A 22,225-nucleotide genomic window follows, 5' to 3' on the forward strand; every position below is an offset into this window, starting at 1 on the left:
AGCAAGACCCTGTCTCAAATGAAAAAATAAAAAGAGCTAGGTTCACACTAGCTCAGTGATAGAGTGCCCCTGGGTTCAATCTCAAATACCCACCAAAACACTAAAATAAAGTTTACGTCTGAAGGACCCAAAGGAACACAGTAAATATACTCTTAGAAATGACAAGAATATAGGTGGAACTAAATCAAACAGATTTTATTAAACTTTGTTAGAATGAGGAAAACAAATGATATAAAATAAGTCTTAAGAAATGCTCTCTTGTACTACTATCTCAAACTATTTTTCAGTGTTTTACAAAATGCTCATATGGCAAATACGAAAAGCTTCAACACTCTTCTTTTGTAACTTTTGCTGCAATAAATGCAACATTAACAAACATACAAATTTCTTCTGTGTCAATTTAAAAAGTTGAATTACTGAATTACATACTAATTTTTATGTTACTCATACATATTTTATTCATTCACATTTAATGAGATCATTGCCAATACGTACATTATTTTCCTTAACTTTATTTTTACATTAAGTCAATGTCTGTCATGCAGCCATCCAAAACCTTACAATAAAATTACACAGGTTTGTAGTCCAATTTAGATTCTAGCTTCTTAGAATCAGCCACTTTTCTGACTGCTTTCATGAAGTCTTCTTGAACTACAAAATCATGATCAGCACGAATTGCAAACATACCTGTGAAGAATAAACAACATGATTGCTATATACCATATGTGAACTACATATTCATTATAAGAAAACTAAATAATGTAAATCTATGGAATAAATATGAAGGAAACTAGATTTACTGCTTCTGGGTCAGTAGTTCTAATTTGTTAAAAACTATTCTTGCTCAACTGAATTCCACAGCTATGGTGAGCATCAGTTTTCAAATAAAAAAGATGAGACAGTTGGGGCTGTGCTTATAGCCTTTGCTCGCCTAGCATGCATGAGGCACTGAGTTCAATCCTCAGTACCACATAAAATAAAGGTATTCTGTCTACGTACAACTAAAAAATATATTAAATTTAAAGATGAGATAATTACATGAATATTTAAAATCTGGCTCACATGGTCTCTATATCCAATGTTAGCTCTTAGTAAAAACAAAAGCAAAAAACCCCAAAACTATCAACAGCAAATACATTCTCAGCATTAGTTTCTTAATGCTATAGGCAGTGATTCTTTGGAAGAAAGAAGTACATTTATGAATAAAACAAAACACCTCCAGTAATTTTCATAGCCATTCATTGCAAATAATCAAAGGATTAGAGAATGGGAAATTATAAGAAGCAAACAATAGGCTTTAACAAAAAATCAGAACCATTAACCCATGGTCAAATACTATTTGACAAAGGAGTAAACTTTTTTGTTTCTTTTCTAACAGTAGTTATGTTATAGTTATGGGTCCTGGATTTTGAGACAATCATACTTTCATGATGAACTATAGCTGATATGGTGTCATTATTTACGAATTACATGAATCATACTAACGTGTTTCCATTGAGGATCTGCTTGAATTAAATTGTCAAGAATATAAGAAGGTTAGAATAGCAGATTTCAAGGGTTACTCCCTATCATTTCTTTCTGGATTTCAATATGAAGAGTCTTTGAAATGCTCATTTTATGTTGTCCTAAAATCAGGTGAAAGGAAATGACTGTTTTGTTTTTTTAATAGACAAGTTTCAAAACTTGCTTAGAAAGCTACAACTAAATTAGGTAAGCTATTTGTATAAATCTTATGTGTATGACTGTTTTCAAATCACCATTTAGAGAATGAGTGAATCTGCAAAAGACATAAATAAAACATGTTAATGTTAGGACTTGAATGGAAAAGAAAACTATAATTGAAGCAAGTATATATTAACTTAAGGAAATATGTAACAAAAAAGGCTTAAAGTCTAATAAGAAAACCAAACAAGAATTCTTATATCTCCAGATGTAAATATGTTCCCCAGAAAAATCAAAATTTTTCTGGATGAGGTGGCATACTCCTGTAATACCAAATTCTCAGGAGGCTGGGGCAGGATCTCAAGTTCAAGGACAGTCTCTGCAACTTAGCAAGGACCTGTCTCAAAAATTAAAAAGAACTATAGCCCCAGTGGTAGAGTACCACAGGTTTCAATCTCCAGTCACACAAAAACAAATGCTAAAATTTTAATCCATACAGAAGTTATAATTCTTTGTCAGAAATAATATAAGAAATTTTTTAAATATGCAAAACAAAACCACAATTAGATATTATCTCATCCCAGTAAGAATGGCTATTATCAAAAATATTAAAGATAATGAGTGCTGGCAAGGATGAGGAGAAGGAACTCTTGTACATTACTGATGGGAATGTAAACTGGTGAAACTATTTATAGAAATCAGTATGGAGTTTCCTCAAAAATTAAAAATAGAACTACCACCATATGACCCAGCAATCCCACTACTGATTATATATCCAAGGGAAATAAAATCAGTATATCAAAGAGACATTTGCACACCCATATTTATTGATGCACTATTTAGTTATCAAGAAATGGAAACAACTTAAGTGTCCATCAAGTTAGGTGAAACAAACCAGGCACACAAACACAAGTATCGCATGATCTCATATGTGGAATATAAAAAAATTCATCTCATAAAAGTTGAGAATAGAATGGTGGTTACCAGAGGCTAGGGAGAATAGTGGGCAGGAAGGGATGGGGAAAGGTTGATTAATGAGTACTATGTTACAGTTAGGAATAAGAAGTTTTGTTGTGGTATTATACAATAAGTGATTATAAGTAACAATTAGATACTGTGTGTTTCAAAAGCTAAAAGAATTTTAAATGCTTTCATCATAATCAAATGAAAAGTGTTTGAGAGAACCTGATCTAAACATTATGCAATGAGTATGTATTAAAACATCACATAGTACCCCGTTAATATGTATAATGTTTATGTTTATATATATATCAGTTAAAAATTTTTTTGTAAGCTCTGTTTCCTCAATGTCATGTCCTGAGATGCTTTTCTCCTCCACACCTTTCAACTATGATGCTCTGCTTCACCTCAGGTCAGAACAATAGTGTTGGCCATCTATGGACCAAGATCTCTGAAACACAGGTGTCCAGTTACAGAAGATGACTATGAGGTTTTCCCATTAGATATACATACCCACAGCTGCCTTGAAGATCCAGTTCTACTGTCTACTGCATTTTCATAGCACAAGCTCCTGAAATATTCTATGTCCCTTCCTGTGCCAGGGCCTACCTGAATGACTAGGAAGGTATCCTATGATATATTGAGCCTTCAGAAAAATTTACATGTCTCCACAAGGATTCATTCATTAATAGCTTTGAGGAGCCTCCAAGCCTCAAGGAGGATATCCCCTCACTAAATATATTCTAATTCAACTGAGAGATTCACAAACATCATGGAATGACAGTGAGTGATACAGTAAAACTTTCAGAGATGCAGGATTCACCAGAATTAAAATCACTGACAAGTACCTGGAAAGGCTGAAGAAGGCTTTTCCACAGCCAGTCCCTACACAGGATGCTCTATGATAGCCAGGAAGCTAGGGCATCACCATTACCTTATAAGCCAGCCTTCTTTAGAAGTTTTTGGAAATGTTCTAAAACTCCCTGATGGCCCAGAAACACTGAAGCTGCACTAGAAGACCCAGAAATGGTATCAGCCCACTTTGCAACTACAGACTTTTCTAAGTTCTAAAGGAAGGTCTCAGTAACACTTCTTGGAAATTGACCAGTCTTCAACAATGTAGCATAAAATTGACCATGAAAATGTATTTTAAGAAAAATAATGTCTACTACTACAGTCACTGACTTGGATTCTGCATTCATCGGTCAAAAATATTCAGAAAATTGCATTTGTAATAAATATATACAGATGTAAAGAATTTGTGAAAAAAAAGTACCTATCAAAATTTGATAGCATCAACCTTTAAGATCACAGCATTGCTTTTGTTTTGATTACAATTTCATCAACACTATCTTCTGAGAGCAATTTGATCTGGTATGGATTTTAGAAAAAGAATGTCATAAATTACTCTAAGTAGTTCAAATCATATGATAGTTTGTCTCTTGATATTTTTATTGACAAGTCTTTATGAGCATGATTTACTATGATTTATAATGACAGACTGTAGACCTACCGATGTTTGATCCAGGCACTGAGACACAATATACCCATAAACACATTCCTACAGAAATGTTAATATAGCATTAAACATGATATGAAAGGCAAGAGGAAATCACATACTATAATACTTAAGAAGTAGCTCACCTACAACCCATGTAGTTAGTTAACTATAAAAACTACTGTAGAAATTTGGTTTTGGACTTTAAGATTCTATATGGAAAACAAAGACTAAATGACTCTAGGTAGGGTTTTTGTTTTAGATGGACACAATACCTTTATTTTATTTATTTATTTTTATGTAGTGCTGAGGATTAAACCCAGTGCCTCATTCATATGAAGCAAGTGCTTCACCAATGAACTACAACCCCAGCCCTAGGTAGGGTTTTAAAGTTATTTGGTATCAGAAATAAAAATGTATCACATGATCCAGGGCAATAATTATATTTTAAAAATGCTGTTTATACAAGTTGCATCATTACAGAATTCATAAGTCAATCTTTCAAAGATTACTGCTTATAGACTAGTATCAGAAAATAGATGTTATCCATTTTGCAACACATACCTTTGGTGCTGGCCCATCCTAATCCTAGCTTCAGGTGTAATAGACAATTCTGTAGTCTCAGACTTTGTTAGAGTCTGTAAACAAGTCAGGATGGAGCCTGGCATTTTGCCAGAGAAATGTTAGGGTCTGTAAACAAGTCTGGATGGCGCCTGGCATTTTGTCAGAGGGAGTGGTTTGTGAAGTAACGCCAGCGAGCCATTAAGTGTGGAGATTCCTTATTGGTTGACTGATGTATCTAGTTTATGCTAATTAAGATAAGCTGTGTGGAATGTATAAATACCGCTCCTGTCCTACAATAAACGGCTCCTACTCCTGCTGTATCAATCTACACAAGTTGCTCGTCACACCCCCCCCCCCCCCCCCAGTTAGTTTGCCCAGCCAGCCGGGCTGCAGCAAGACTTACTTCAAGTGGCTCATGTTCTATACGTGCCTGCCTTCCTACACTCCATTTGTAGGCTTCAGAAGTACAAAGGAGTTAACACCTCCAAGGGAAAATTTCATTCAGTGGGGGAGAAGTGCTAGTAATAAATGTTCTAATCTCCCATCTTTCTGTCAGTTAATCTCTGTATGTTCTTTTAAAGTCTCCTCAAATTCCAATATTCCTTGTCTACAGAAGCTGCCTCAATGGTGCATCCTTATATGTTAGCTTTCTCTCTTTCCATCTCACTCGTCCTGTTCTCTCTTGATAACTGGAAATCAATTTCCAAAAGAACAGCATACACTCAATCCTTGCAAGGTCCAGCCTATGGTTTTTGAAACTCAAAACAGTTTTAACAAATTTAAAATATTAAAAGCAATAGCAAAAGTATGCTCTACACTCTTACCTGCTTCAGTGCAAACATTTCTCAGGTCTGCTCCATTAAAGCCATCTGATAGCTTCACAATTGCTTCATAATCTATTTACGAAAAAACACTGGAAATTAGTATTAAAAAAAAAAAAAAGGTGGGGAAAGACCTTTTTTGCTTTATGACTACATGTAAAATTAAAATGAAGAGCTTACTTTGAATATGAGCAGCTATGAATTACCATAAACATTCCACAATATTTTTTATTTGTTGTTTTTATATATACATGACAAAAGGGTGGATTCTGACATACATAAACATTCCACAATATTAACAACTGAAAAATAAAAATTTTGTTAACTAGCACCAAGAAGAAATAGATATATCTCTGAAACTTTAAAATCAAGAAAAATATCATCAAGATCTGAAAGCATCTTAACCATTTTTATGCAGTGAAACAACTATGCACAATGAACTTCAGATCTGTGATGCTATGACTCATTAATACCTTAATTTGAGTAAATCTGTACTATTCAAAACCAATTTTAATAATGTAATCACATAAACCAAATGTAAAATATATCAAAACCAGACATCAGACATAATTTTATGACATTTCTGGTTAAGCTTCAAGTAGTATTAGACCTGGGAAAACAATAATAGGGCTCTCTAACCCACCTGAAAGACATGAATTAAAGAGCTATAGGTTTGGGGTGGCAGGCATGGATTTGATAAATAGGAAGAGAAATAAAAAAGCATTGGCACTGTGATTTGAATAACTTTAACAAGATACTTTTTTAATGAGGCAATATAAGGTAGGCAATCATCTAGATATTCATTAATTAGTGTCCAACAGGTTCAAGTTCATCATAAGTTTCCTCAAAGCAGGAATTTCCAATGGTAGCCCATTATCTTGCACATACCAAGAGTTCATTATTTGTGGAAGAAACCTATTATTTGACATCTTTTATTTAGACCATTCTTTCCACCTCAACACTCTCACAGGAGCAAGGAAATAACAAGAATAATCAATTATTTGTAATTACTGAAGACCATTATCTTTTAAAGGTTTGGTTTTATTTATTTATTTATTTATTTATTTTTTAAAGCTTCCTGGCAAATATATTAGATTCCCCTAGCCTAAAGGATGTACAAGGCCAGATAGTAAATACTTGCTCGTGACAACTTTATGCTTTGCAGGCCTTATGGTCATTGAACCCTGGTTTTGTGGAAAAACATTCATAAATAACATAAATGAATGGCATGGTTGTTACTACAAGAAAACTTTACTTACAAAAACAGAAGGCAGAAAGAATTTGGCTCCTAAGTCACAGGTTTGCTACCTTCTACCCTAGACTAGTCCCTTATTTAAATAGATGTAATTTTTATCTGCTCTGTCCTCAAATCTCTAATAGTATTTTCCCATCTTCACTCTGCTTGCATTCTATTTCACTGAGAATATAGAAGCATTCAGAAGAAAACTTCCATGAGGTCCCATCCTGAGAAGCTGTCATCATCAGCATCTATATATTCTGCCTCTTCTCCACTTTCATAAATGAAAAGTATGCTCATAGGGCCAACTCCAATTCAAGTAAAATGCATTATTGGTTTCTCTCAGTTCATCCTACTACCATTAAAAAAAAAAAAAAAAAAAAACTCCGCCAAATTCTTGTCTCCTTTTCCCTTCCTAGTTAGTACAATTCCCCTCTGTAGAACAGAACTCCTTAAATATCTAAATTTAATGCATCTTCTCCCAATCTCTCTGAAAGGCATTTTAAGTAAGCTTTCACTCCACACTTTCACATAGTTACATCCAAAGGTATACTCTCAGAATTCTTTTTACCAAAAGCTACTAGGATTTGATAGGGGATCAGTCCATCCTTAAAACCTTTCTTCATTTATCTTCCAGAACACCATCAGCTCCTGGTTTTACTCCTATCTCTGTGAATGTACCTTCAAACTCCTTTGATATTTCTTCATCTCAACTTCTTAATCTCAGAATTATCCAAGTTCAGTCTTTCATTCTCTTCTATTCTCTATCCACATTCAATCTCTTGGAAATTTCATCAATTTGCAAGACTTTACAAACTATGTTTTTATGCTATTATCCACACTTATATCTTCAGCACAGACTGCTTCAATGAATGATGCATAAAGAATTAGTACTCAATATCTTTATTTGAAAATCTAATTGGCATCTCAAATTTAATACAACCAGAATAAAATTTCTTATTCTCCCCTTTAAATCCAAGTCTTTTAAATTTTATTTTCTTTTCTTTTAAAATGCTAGAGATAAGTCCTAGGACTTTGAACATGAAAGGCAAGGTTCTCTATCACTGAGCTACATACCTAGCCAAGTCTTTTCCAGTTTAGTTGCTGGCATGTCCATCTTTCCAGCTGCTTGGGTTAAAACCTTAAGTCTTTCTTGGTCCTCTTATTTAGCTCCCACCACACATCCAATTAACAAGCCTGTCACATTTACTTTCAAAAGGAACCCAGAGTCTCATCATTTTTTTAAAGATTTTGTCAATTATAACTCAATATAGTTGGAAGGAAAAAAGGCTTTGTAACCACCTATGACTACCATCTCTTACCTGGATTATTGAAATAATTTCCTGAGTCTCCTGCTTTTATCCTTGTCCTTCTACACCTTCTTCTCAACAGACTATAAAAAAGTTATCTTAATTCTGAAATATTCATAGATAAAATGATATAATGCCTAGAATTTGCATTTTTAAAAACCAAAAGGAGGAAGAGGTTACAGATGAAAGAAGACTGGCCAAGAATTAATCATTATTGAAAATAAAGTGGTTCATCAATAAAAATTACCTGAATATTCTTCATATATTTTTTTTGCTGCTAAATATACATATTCAAAAATAAAACTAAATTTAAAAGGCAGAATAAACCTCCAACCCTCAAATCAATCTACATATATACCATACTGACAACTACATAATTATACAGGTAACTTTTTTGAAAGTGCTCTGGCTGTATAATCTTTAAAAAAAAATTAAATAAACATTGAAGTTGGGTGGTAAGTACCTGGTGATTAGAAGTTTATTAAACTTTTATCCCTACTTTTTATGTGTTTCTAATTGGCTCACACCTGTAATCCCAGTGGCTCAGGAGGCTGAGACAGGAGGATCGTAAGTTCAAAGCCAGCCTCAGCAACTTAGAGAAGCCCTAAGCAACTTAGTAAGACCCTGTCTCTAAAATAAAAAAAATTTAAAAAGGATTGGGGATATAGCTCAATTAAGTGCCCCTTGGCTCAATCCTTGTTACCAAAAAAAGAAAAGAGAAGGTAAATTTGGTAGACTATCAATATTCAACACTATTTTTGCTTCATTTACCAAAATGTAAATACATAATAAATAGGTTATTTTCTTACCTATTTCACCATGCTTTGTAATGGGTCCTGCATGGATTTTCAATATATCTAATCTTGCTTGTTCATTTGGTAAATCAATATCTGAAAATAAGAAATTATAATAAATTATTTATATGTATGTACATTTTTAAAATTAAGTTGGAGTAAGGGAAGTTATAAAAAGAGAAATGGACATAGACAAAGTAAAAACAGATAGCAAGTAAAGAACTTTTTTTTTTAGAGAGAGAATTTTTTAATATTTAATTTCTTTTTTAGTTTTCGGTGGATACAATCTTTATTTTATTTTTATGTGGTGCTGAGGATCGAACCCAGCGCCCTGCGCATGCCAGGCGAGCATGCTCAGCTTGAGACACATCCCCAAGCCCCGCAAGCAAAGAACTTTAACTCACGTATTTTTCTATCCAATCTTCCTGGACGTAACAAAGCAGGGTCCAGCGTATCTGGTCTGTTTGTAGCCATGATCATTTTAACTCTATGCAGAGTATCAAATCCATCCATTTGATTCAGTAACTGAAAACATTAAACAATTATAAGACATATTTATAAAACATACTGTTACAAATTAGCACATACATTTTAATGCCTAATACCTTCAAATATGTTGCTTACAGATAGAAATGTGATGTTGAGAATGGTCATTTGATGAAATTCTACTTTTATAAAATCTAACATATAAATGCCCAATATATCAGACATAACATTTACATTAGGATATGTGAATACAGACTTTCCCTATAAATCTGATAAGCCATAAAGTATCTTCTCAAATAATTGAACCATACATAGAAATATTGGCAAATACCAAAAACATTTCCTTTGATTCATAAAATTTTCTTCAATAAATGTTGCAAACCTTACTACATTTAACAAACTCTAAATATAGGTAGACTGACAATATATGTTAGCTGAGGACATTATCAGTTCCATGAATAAAATTAACATTTCTGTTGTTTTGTTTTGCGCTTTTTTTTTGGTACTAGGGAATTGAACCCAAGTGTGCTTAACTACTGAGTCACTTCCCCAACCCTTTTTTATTTTTTCCTTTGAGACAGTGCCTTGCTAAGTTGCTTAGGGCCTTGCTAAATTGCTGAGGCTGGATTTGAACTTGAGATCCTCTTGCCTCAGCCTCCAGAGCTGCTGGGATTACAGGTGTGTGCCACTACACCCAGCTGTGTTGCTTTAAAACAGTTAAGTTTAAAGTTTCTAAGAGACATTATAAGTCAATTCAAAAATATTTTATATCTTCTGAGTACTTCAGAATTAATTTATAAAAAGTGATTTCAAATTCCCCTAATGAGAAAAATCTGACATTGCATTGCCTAGACTACCTGGTTTCTACCTTATCTGCAGAAGTGGAAAAATGTATTTGGGATGATGCCACCACATCCACAGAATCTTGACCAGAAAAAGAGAAATGTGGGGAAAGGCTTTATGTGTACAACTCCGTTCCATCATCTACCTCAATTATCAAAACCATTTCAGTTGCTTCTCAATCTCAGCAAGAGCAAGAGAGGAAAGAACAATTTTGAGTCATCTCAGATGTAATTATAACATACTTATTGCCAAGTTTTAATATGTTTGCGAGTCATAAAATGTCCTTAAAAAGCTAGCACAAGATCACATTCATAATATAAGATGCTCAATATACAATATAAACATCTGAATGGTTGATGTGCTCAAAAAATACAACAATACAAATGCATATCAAATGGAATGTTGTAATCACCTTATTTTTGCCTATATTCTTAAACATTTATTTCCTTAAGGATAAAATATTCAGAATTCTTTTCTCCCATCTTTTTGAAATATACAGTATATAACTGTTATTTACAGTCATCCTACCATGCAATAGCACAACAAAACTTCTTGTTCCTAACTGCAGCTTAGTATCCATTGATCAACCTTTCCCTATCCCTCCATCCCCCTCAGTAATAGTCATTTTCTTACTTTGACACAGAAATGTTTTCATTCCTGTCCATATTTTCAAATTTCACTTTTCTTTTTCTTTCCTTCCCCCATTCCCCCAGCACTGGGGACGGAACCCATGTGCTCTACCACTGAGCTATAGTCTCACCACTGTTTTGTGTTTTGTGAGACCTCCAACTTGCAACTTTCCTTGCCTCAGCCTCCTGAGTCACTAGGATTTCAGGAGTGCACCACCATGCCCAGCTTACTTCTAATTCTTCATTTAAACTGTAATACATATTTAGACCTTCAAATATGGAATGTTCAGTTGTTCATTTGATAATTACTCATTTCTTTATGAACCTTCTGTACCAAATATTACCTCCATTAAGGTTCTCTGAATCTCTCTATCAGCTGAAGTACCTTCAGAAAACCGACGACCACCTAAAATAACAGATTTAGAAATTTATATGCATTACTCATTTTCTCTAACCATTGTTTAAGAAAATAAAATAGTGTCTAGGGTTAAAATATTAACATAAAAATTAAATGATAAGAATTATACTAACAAAATTAAAAATGATTTTGGTATGATATTTTCCATTTTGTCAATGTCAAAGGTTATTTACTAAAATTGGTTAAACTTTCTAATCTTTAAAAAATAATATCCAGTTCACTGTTATCTACTTCATACAAGTTACAATTACAAGTTAAGAGAAGGGAAAAGTTCTTTTAAATTTTTAGAAAATTTCCTCATAACAGTTAAAAAAATTTTAAATAAAATTTAAAAGATTTATTCTTACCAATAGCATCTATTTCATCCATAAAAATGATGCATGGCTGATGGTCCCTGGCATAATTAAACATTTCTCTAATCAAACGAGCACTTTCACCAATGTACTTGTCTACAATAGAACTAGATACAACCTAATTAAAGAAAAAATATTAAGTTAAATATAAGGCAATTTGAATAAAACTTAATTTCAACAACTACTAAAGAATTTTTTTTTCACCTTTAAGAAATTGCAGTCCAGTTGGCTAGCAACAGCTCGTGCCAAGAGTGTTTTTCCTGTGCCTAGGAATGACAAATGAAGTTCTAATCAGATGTAAAGTAAAACAAATTTTCAAAAGCCTTTTAAGGATATTATCCTTTGGCTAGTAAATTTTCCAAAATCAAAGCTAAATCCTAAATAAAATTTTCATTTAAAATTCTTAAGCACTTATACTCAATAATAAATTTTACTAAAAATAGCCCTTGTAATTTTATTTTATATATTTGTTTATTTATTTAAGTACCAAGAATTGAAGCTAGAGGCACTTTCCCACCGAATCACATCTCCAGCCTTTTTATATTTTATCTATTAACAAGGCCTCACTAAGTTGCTAAAGTTGGCTTTGAACTCATGATCCTCCTGCGTCAGCATCCTTAGCCACTGGAATTACAGGTGTGTACCACTGTGCTCAATTTGTAATTTAATTTCAATTGACAAATAATAATTGAATATATTTAAAATGTGATACTGACAGATTATAAACTAGAATGACTAAATCAGACTAATTAACATATCCATCATTTCATATACTTATCATTATTTACAGTGAGAACATTTAAAGTCTACTTTAATGTCTAAAACATTTTTAAAGAAAAAAAATGTACATCTGGCTGTGGGGGGAAGGGGTGTAGCTCAGTGGTAGAATACTTGCCTGCCATGTGCAAGACCCTGGGTTTGATACCCAACAGTGCAAAAAAAAAAAAAAGGAATACATTAACTATGGTCATTCATGTTATAAATCACTAGCATTTATTTCTCCTATTTAACTGAACTCTGTACCCTTTACCTAAATCTCTCCTATGCACATCTGCACCTTTCTCCCTGCCAAATCATCCCTAGCGGGACAACCATTCTACTCTCGACTTCTACGATCTCAATTTTTCAAAATTCCACATGTAAGTGAGATCGTGTAGTATTTATCTTTCTTGGCTGATCTTCTGGCTTCTTTCACTTCTCTAGATTCATCCACATTCTTATGAATGATCAAATTTACTTCTTTTTAGGACTGAATTATATTCCTTTGTGTATGTGTAGATTTTTTTTCATTTTTTCATCAGTTGATGTGCATTTAAGTTTTCATATCTTAGCTATTGTATATAGTGTTGCAATGAACATGGGAGTGCAGCTGTATCTCCAACCTATGAATTTCATTTCCTTTGGATATATATGCAGAAGTGAAATTGGTGGATTACATGGTATCACTGTCTGCACTGTTTTCCATAAGGGCTGCACCAATTTACATTCTCACTATCAGTGTATAAGAGTTCCACTTCCCCCACATCCTTGTCAATAATTGTTAGTCAGTCATCATTCTAAAAATTTAGAATTTGAAAATAGAATTGATAACAGCCCTTCTTTAAAAATATATCAAATCCTGCTTATAACATGGACCATGATAAATACATATTAAAATGCAATGGTTTATCCTGAATACTAATTAATCTTTTATCTACGCATATTTTTAACATCAAGGTTTGGTTTTTTGAAAACTATTGGTTTAGTAAATTTTGCAAATCTTCCAAATGTTGATATTTTTCATTATATAATATCTAAAAAACAGACTTATTAATTAATTAATATCACTGCCCATCTTTTCAAGAAAGTCTTTAAGAATTAACATATTAGAAAGCTGCCAAACTTGCAACACCAGACATTAGTTTTTAAAAGTTCTAATTTACTTGAAGGCTCAAATTTTATGGCTAATAGCAGATGGTATCGTCTGTTTTCTTTTTGTTACTTATCTTTTTTTGCAGTGCTGGGAATCAAATCCAGGTCTTCATGCATGCAAGGCCAGTCCTTCAGCTGTATTTAACATGATAAGCCCCCAGTCCTTCAGCTTATTTAACATGATAAGCTTACTTTGTTCACTTCAGAAAAAAATGTGTACTGGTCTGAATTAGCAGTAACGAGCAACCAGTAAGAAATAACCAGTCTGAATGACCACAGATTATAAATTATCCTTTTTTAAGTAAAAATTGAATTCCAAGAAAAACAATTCATTCATCTGACAACTCAACTGACCAAGTGCTTTTCCTAAATACAAATATCCTTTTCAATATGCAGAAGAAATACTTTGTACGTATATATACTCTCCATTTTATCACACAGAATGCAAAATATTGAGAATTTAATAAATTTTTTTTTTACTGCTCTACCAACATTTTAAAGAAAAACTGGAATTTTTTGTTATACTGCAAGTATGTGGCGATTAAGAGAACAATGACTACAAGCACAGTTTCAAGCCACTAACAATTGATTTATAGAGCCAAGCAATTTTACCCACATTGCCTTCATACCATCAACACAGACATTAACATGGTAAAGGAGACATATAACACGTTATTATCATGAAAGTAGTCTTTCCAGCCACCCCAATTCTAGGTAGGGAACTCAGGGCTTCATGTATACTAGGCAAGCGCTCTACCACTGAATAGCTATATTCTCAGCCATGAAAGTAGTTTTGATCTTGCAGATCCCAAGAAAGCATCTCAGAGACACCTGGATCTGTAAACTACACTTTGAGGAATATTTCATTAGAATCAAATGGTACGCTATAATACATACATTGTGAGGTACAATGAACTAAGCATGTCCCAGAGAGCAATAGACACACCTCTCCTATCCCACTCTCATGAATGTAGTAGAGGCTGGAATTTTCCATATTAAATCCCCACCTTATTTTTTATTCTTTAATTCATTCATTTATGGTGAGGTAGAAATAATTCAATACTAACCTGGTGGTCCATATAACAAACAGCCTTTTGGAGGTATTATTCCTACACGCTGGAATAATTCTGGATTTGTAAGAGGTAACTCTATTACCTAGAAAAGAAGTCGCATGTTTCTTAAAAAGTTAGTAGACATTTTAGCATGTTTTCAAATAGTAACTTGCATACTAAAGACATTTCCAAAGTCTAATATCAACAGAGTGGGACATACACATAATCCATAAGACATCTAGATTTCTGCACTAGGTAAAACCATTTATGATAGAAGTTTTTCTGAAATATAATACATGATGGCTATTTTAACAAACTACATTCTTGATTATACACAGGCATACAATGTCAAAACATACTCAAATGTACACTTAAAATCTGTGCATTTATCAAATGTAAATTATACCCCAAAATCAACAACAAAAAAAATCAGTGAAGCCAGGGTAGATAGCAAATGCCTGTAATCCTAGTGACTGAGGAGGCTGAGGCAAGAGAATCGCAAGTTCAAAGCCCGTCTTGGCAACTTAGCAAGGCCCCTATGCAACTTGGTGAGATCCTGTCTCAAAATAAAACATTAAAAGGGCTGCGGATGTGGCTCAGTGGTTAAGCACCCGAGGTCAATCCCTGGTACAAAAAAAAAAAAATCAGTGAAAAAAATGTTTTATACTAGTTTGCTTGTGGGAATATAACACAAAATTATCCTGAAACAGGGAAGGAATTTGATAAATTATAATTTCCAGAAAGAGAAAATTGTGTATAAAATTTCATCTATTGGCATTTTACCATAGCAGCCTTAAAAGAACAATGGGTTCAACTTTCAATATCCTATCAAAGCAATTCACAGGAAAAAAGAAAATGGAGGATAGAAAAATTGTGGATTTGACTACTCAACTTATATTATTCACAGTACCATCAGTAACTTGTGAGATAAACACCTATTGAATAGCTATGTCTACAAGATGTGACTAGGACAAGTGAAAATTATAAAAAAACCAAAATTTTAAAGTGCCTGCAGATGAAAAGAACATGGACGTGATTTCTTCTGCTCCTATGCTAAAGAAGTTATGCAGCAAAATCACTGTAGAAAGCAGGTTTTCTGTTCCATGAAACCATTGTTCTTCCTTTGGCTGCCCTTTCACTAAATAGACGGTGAGAACTGGCTTTCAGTTTACACTTAAGCCAAACTTTCTCGAGTACGAAAAAAGAAAACTTTGGTTTCACAATCACCTAGAATGTTTGTTTAAATGCTAATTCTTAGGACCTAAAAATCTTCATTTTTAAATTGTTTTGGAGGCATTAGGGATTAAACCCAAAATGTAATATGTAACTTGTAACATGGTTGGCAGGCACTCTAACACTGAGCTACATCCCCAGCCTTTTAACAACTGTATCAGAAAATTTACTGTGCTGAAATCTAAGAACTACTGGCTTAGGGCTTAAATTAGTGGAGGTAAGACTTTTCAATCATTTCCATGCATTCCTAAATATTTTCATTTTACATTCAGATAAAATCAATAGGACATTGTAATTTGCTTTACAGATAATTGTCAAGAAGCCATCTGTGCTGTGATGCAAGGCAATCCTTATTTGATCCTTCACCTAAAAGCTTCAAAGATTTAAACCATTCCTATAGTCAGTATTTTTCCTAAATAGCATCAAACAGCTTTAACAAAAGAAACTAGTGAAGGCACAGGTAACTTATTCCACTGTAAGAGTGAGAAGCTAGCAAAAACTATAAAATACATGTTATCCGAATGTGCTCCAGTTTAGCGGCAGAGTGCTTGCCTAGCACATGTGAGAGACACTGGGTTTGATCCTTAGAACCATATAAAAATAAACAAATAAAATAAAAGCATTCTGTCCATCTACAACCACAAAAGAAAGAAAGAAAGAAAGAGAGAGAAAGAAAGAAAGACCAAAACCAAATGTGCTCCAACCAAAATAACTATTTTGACAATTAAAACCACAGATGGAAAGAACGCCAGATTATATATCTGCTTCACCACAGAAAGAGCAAGATTTCTAACATCAAATAATCTCCAAATTAACAAATGCCAATACTTCTCATGCCTAGAAATTCAATGCTATTCTTCTCTCAAGAAGAGTGTTAAATGCATAATATTCAAGAACAAAAAATAATTTGGACAAAAAATATTTTTTCATTCTGCTTCTCCCTTCAGGCATCCAAAACCTGTACTATTTATTAGTAATTCAGAGACCAAAGCATGACATACTAACCTCTCTTAATTCCCGAATCTGTTCTGACAGACCTCCAATCTCAGAATAAGAAACATTCCCAGGGTCCTCATGAGACATGTTGTAAACAAGTGGATCCACCTCTCTTGGCAAATATCTAGAATAAAAAGGCATTTGTTTTTCTTTTAAAAGATGTATTTTCTCAGCTTATGGAGTACAAATAACTTGTTTGTAGGTGATATTATAAGGATGCTTAATTAATTAGAAATTAGTAACAGGTAAAAAGTGTCAAAACATTTATTGATTTCATGAAGCATATATTTTGGATAAGACCTTCCCTTGGTGAAAATAAAAGAAAACTAAACAGAATACAAAACCCACCTCATGATAGTTAATGTAGTCATATCCAAAGCAACTCTTGTTCCTGGCTTCAGCTTACTTTTGTCAAGCTGGTTTTATAAAGCAAAGGTATTATAAACATTTAAAATGGAGAATAACACTCTAACAAGAACTTAACATTCACTTTTACCCAAATACTCACTTTTACCCTTCAAAGAAAACACAAATATCTATAATAAACTCCATGCCAACAGAAGTAATAATTTAAAATTATTTCCATCTGCTTATTAGAAGAATGCAATTTCAGCATCAAATCCCTGACAAAGTTTGAAGTAGTAATAGCGTCCTTTTAAAAAAAATACCGTTATTTTTATGCGGTGCTGAGGATTGAACCCACTGCCTCATATGTGTGAGGCAAATGCTCTACTACTGAGCTACAACTGTAGCCCCCTTCATTTTTGAAAAGGGAGTGGACTTTAGAATTTTACTTTTTTTTTTAAATATTTATTTTTTAGTTGTAGTTGAACACAACACCTTTATTTTATTTATTTATGTTTATGTGGTGCTGAGGATCGAACCCAGGGCCCTGCCCGCACTAGGCCAGCGCTCTACCACTGAGCCACAACCCCAGCCCTAGAATTTTACATTCAAACACTACTTAATATAATTTTATTTATTATTTTGGTTCAGGCCCTGAAGCGAAGTGACTTTGTGAACTAGTACTAAAACATTTATAGAAAAATCCTGTGGTGAATATTCTGGAAAGGAAAAAGTGCATTTTAAAGGTGCCATTTAAATTTATTTTGAGAAGTATAACTTTGGGGAAAAAATTTATTACTTAATTCACAGACAACTGGGGAAAATGCATTTATGGATTTTGTTTCCTCTTTGAAATTTTTATTACCATACTAAAAAATGAAAAAGAAAAAAAAAAAAACAAAAAACCCAAACACCAACCAACAACAACAAAACTCATAACAAGCAAAACAAGCCCAAACCCAGACATTATCATTCATGCCTTTGCTATATGCTAGACCCTAATCCAGGCACATTATATATTAAGGTGAATCATACGAAACAATTTATTGGTATATCTAAGCATGGTAATTTACTTGTTTAGAATTGGATAAACTCTATCCAATAGATTCAGGATGTTACTTTTCAAAAATGAAGTTGCTATTTGATAGTTTTAAAAACTGTTCGTCAATACATTTTAAGTTACTGGCCACATTCCATGGGATTTTATGAAGAGCTACAAATTTAGGACCAAGTGTTAATTAAAATGAAGTGATGATAGACAAAATATTAGGTTTAATACAATGGATTAAGCTAGCCAACAAACCATGGCACACACCTATAATCCCAGCTAGTCAGGACGATAAAGGAGGAGAATAGCAAGTTCCAGGCCAGTCTGTACAACTTAATGATACTCTGTAGCTCAAAATAAAAATAAAAATAAAAATGGCTAGGGATGTAGCTTAGTGGTAAAGCACTTACCTAGTGTGCACAATGACCTGGACATAATTCCCAATACTAGGAACAGGAGAGGGTGTGGATAGGTGGACTAAACCAAAAATATTGCCTATAAGTGAGGTACTTGAAAAAATTTTTTTTTACTCAATATGGAACTATCTCAATGTTTATTTACATCCATAGGGAATATATACACTAACAGTTCTTGATATATTCCACTTTCCAAATATTCCCTTACCCTCATGCAAACATGAAATATCTTAAAAATGCCAACTTTTGGCATCCAGAGGGCCCTGAGGGAAAGGAAAATCACTTGTCAGATTAGGAATCTAATATTTGACTTAGAAAAATGTTACTGACTTATATGCTAGGTAAAATCCTCATATGAGATTTATTCCCTGGGTTAAATTCTCTTCTATAGGCATGTTGTTATCAACGTTTTTAAAACCTGAACCTGTTGTAACACATTCTCAAAGAAAGTTCTTCCAATGAATATATAAGGATGCTCTACTTTAGAACACTTCCTTAAGAGGAGAATAAAACATAACTTAATTTTAGATGCTACTGAATGATTCTAAGCTATCTGTTGGCAGGTTTTGATGACTTTAACATGAATTTAGAGTTGTTTCTATTTGCCTTTTCTAATGTAAATTACCTCTAACAAAATTAACTTAGCCCCTAATATAGAAAATATGAAAGATTTTTTAATGTTTAAATAGATAACTCATAGTGTCTAATACTTTTTAAGTCCTCTTCAAAAAAGACATTAAAATAAAAGATCTACTTTCCAGTTATAAAATTCCTTCATTTTTAAGTATGCAAATTTGATTAAAGCAATGTGATATGGCAGAATATATAGAACACTAGGGGACAAAACCCACAATTTGAATTCATGCTTTGCTAATAACTTTCTCTGTAAGAAGAAATCAGCCTTAGACTTTGAGCATATTGCCTAATCTGCTTGCCTCAATATGTAAATATAAGATATATGAAAGCACTTTTATCAATCTTAACATCAGGCATTACCTGTCGACGACAACCCACAACATATCTTGGTCCATTTGTAGCTTTAACAATGACTAGAAGAGGAAAACAAAAGAATAAATTGAAAAAATAGTAAAAATACGTGTGTGTAGTATATCCACATCAATGGAAAGTTTAGTTTTATTTCTGTCCTCCAAGAAGATAATAGTTAAAACATAATCCATGCAAGAATAGCATCTCCTTGCATTACTGTCACTAAAGTAATAAGTATTTCAAAAATTGTTAATAAGTTAATCCACTTACATTTTTCTTCAGTTAATTGCTTAAGCACTTCACCCACAATCTAAGAAAGGAAAGAAAGCATTACTTGTTGCCAACCACTAAAAAATACCATCACCCTCTACATCCCAGACTCCACTACCTACCTGCCCAACACTTTGTAGGGCCTTCAGATCATTTTCAGACTTTTCATACTGCTTGGTAAGTTCTTTTAATTGTTCCCTTACTGAAACAACATAATTTAAATGTTTTAAATTGAACAATAATCTTAATGCATTACTTAACTATTTCACTTTATGTAAGTTTCATATCCATCACTATATCAAGCCAAAAAGAAATTTTGTCGTTGGTAATGAATAGGTAACAAGTGTAAAAATAAACGTTATCAAAAAAAGCAACATATCTTTTGTTTCTTGATCTGTAATACTCACTTGATTAAGCAAATTTAAGTTACATTCTTACAGACAGATATCCTTACACTTCAGGATTTGCAACTACAAATCTAAATGATTTAATCAGTAAATTAGGCTCTTTCTCATTGCTTCACCTACCTACCTGGATTACTCTTGGTTTTCTACCCTAAATAAAGTTAACAAATGTAGTTTTCCACAGAAACATACGGTTGTGGTCTTCCTTCATTTAATTAAATCACTCAGGCTTTTTTCTATGGTGCATTATGGAAAAACGTCAAGTGCTCAGGGTGTAAAGCTTGGATGCTTGATACAGTAAAATATGAAACACGAGAAGGGTTATTACGACCACTGGACCCCTTTTCTCCTCCACCAACAAGCCAAGCTGCCTTCCCCCTCTCCCGGTTCCCGAATCAACACTGCCTCCTTGCACCCAAACCTGGGAAACATCCCTGGCCTACTTCTTCCCCACTTGTCTAATCCTTTCCCACTCCCATCTCAAAACCGTGGATGTTCTCGATGTCATTCGGACTGGACTGGGCCATTTCCCCACCTGAAGGGGTGCTATTTCCCAAGCTCTGGGCCGGATGACAAAGCGCCTTGTCCCTGGACGGGGCCTTCTCATCTCCAGGGCTCGGTTGCCAGGCTTGGCCAAAGGCCTCCGCTTTGTCAGAGGCATAAGTGAGTACAAAGACGAGGTTACGTGGAAAGAAATGTGCACTCACACTCCTTAAGACGGCCGTCGATCTCCTTGTGCTCCAGCAGCTTCTTGCGGTAATCCTGAAGCGCCTTATCTCTAGGGTCCGCCATGATGAGAAGCCGTCGCTCATAGGGGATGCTGGGAATGGCCATGGCCGCCCGGGCGGGGGAAGGGGCGGGGCGAGGGGGGAAAGCCGGCCTGGAGGGGCGGATTTACGAATGTCCCGCCCCTTCCGCTTAGCCCCGCCTTGCTACTGACGTCTCTCGCCTCGGTGTCTCGTCTCGCCTAGAGTGCTCCTGCACACGAAACGAGGCCTCCAACTATACCGCTCCCTGCCGACCAGGAAGGGTAAATAAAGCAGGGCGCGGGTTACTGAAAGACCTTGGAACCACAGAAAGCTCAGTTGTAATAAACTGAGAAGGGAGTGGAACAAGGAAGGAGTAATACCTCAAAATTGGTCTGATAGCCTATCGGTGTAACACAGATGGCTTTTTGGTATAACACCTGCAGTTACAGAACAAGTAGAAAGTTTCAGCGAATGAATGAGGTACTGATAGATCTGCTTGTGATCTAGTAGGGAAATTAATAGTTTTAGAGTGTTAAGTGCTATGATGGAAATGAAACACGGTGATGTAAAAAATCAGATGGGGATAATTAATTTAGAACAGACGTCTGAGATGAGAATGAACCAAACTGTAGAACCTTCTGAACAGAGGAAGAGCAAGAGCAAGGTCCTGAGGTGAAAAAGAGCTCAGCTACTTCTAGAAACAAAGAGGGAGTCAGTGAGACCAGAAGGTAGTGGAGTAGAGAGATGGAGCACAGATAAGAATGCTGAAGTGGCTGAGACTTTGAGGTCCGCTAAACTGTCAGATTTCTATGATTTTGGAAAAATTGCTTAGTCTTTGGTTATCTTTGTAAAATGAGCATAACTGGACCTATCTAAAAGGCTGCCATGAGTATTAAATAAGAAAATGTACCTAAAGTTGCTAACCCAACATCCATCACATAGTAAACCTTCAATAATGTTCTTTTAAATTGTTATTTCTGGGCTGGGGGTATAGTTCAGTGGTACAGCACTTGCCTGGCATATGTAATAATCCTAAGTCTAATCCCCAGCATTGCCAAATAAACAAATGAATTCATATATGTACACACACACACACACATATATATATGTTCTACACTTTACAAATAAGGTGCAAATTTATGTGAATTATCAAATGTCACAGAAAGGATGTCTTCAAATTTATTAGAAAAAAATCATATGGGTAATGTGTGAATATTTTTTTTAAAATATGACTTCTTT

The 22,225-nt window shown here is 34.1% G+C and overlaps 1 protein-coding gene across 1 annotated transcript; it reads right to left on the bottom strand.

The window, feature by feature from the left end:
* Nucleotides 1-170: 170 nt before the first annotated feature.
* Psmc6 (proteasome 26S subunit, ATPase 6) lies at nucleotides 171-21,079 on the bottom strand. Its single transcript, XM_027929781.3, has 14 exons — nucleotides 20,945-21,079; nucleotides 19,956-20,035; nucleotides 19,834-19,873; nucleotides 19,573-19,625; nucleotides 17,116-17,183; nucleotides 16,777-16,891; nucleotides 14,554-14,641; nucleotides 11,780-11,841; nucleotides 11,570-11,693; nucleotides 11,149-11,210; nucleotides 9,251-9,371; nucleotides 8,862-8,942; nucleotides 5,509-5,580; nucleotides 171-687 (listed from the first exon to the last, which is right to left on the bottom strand). Exons 1-14 carry the CDS (start codon nucleotides 21,069-21,071, stop codon nucleotides 569-571), a joined length of 1,212 nt encoding a protein of 403 aa, XP_027785582.3. The 5' UTR covers nucleotides 21,072-21,079; the 3' UTR covers nucleotides 171-568.
* Nucleotides 21,080-22,225: the final 1,146 nt, after the last annotated feature.

This window comes from Marmota flaviventris, chromosome 2, assembly GCF_047511675.1.
Source record: "Marmota flaviventris isolate mMarFla1 chromosome 2, mMarFla1.hap1, whole genome shotgun sequence".
NCBI lineage: Eukaryota > Metazoa > Chordata > Mammalia > Rodentia > Sciuridae > Marmota > Marmota flaviventris.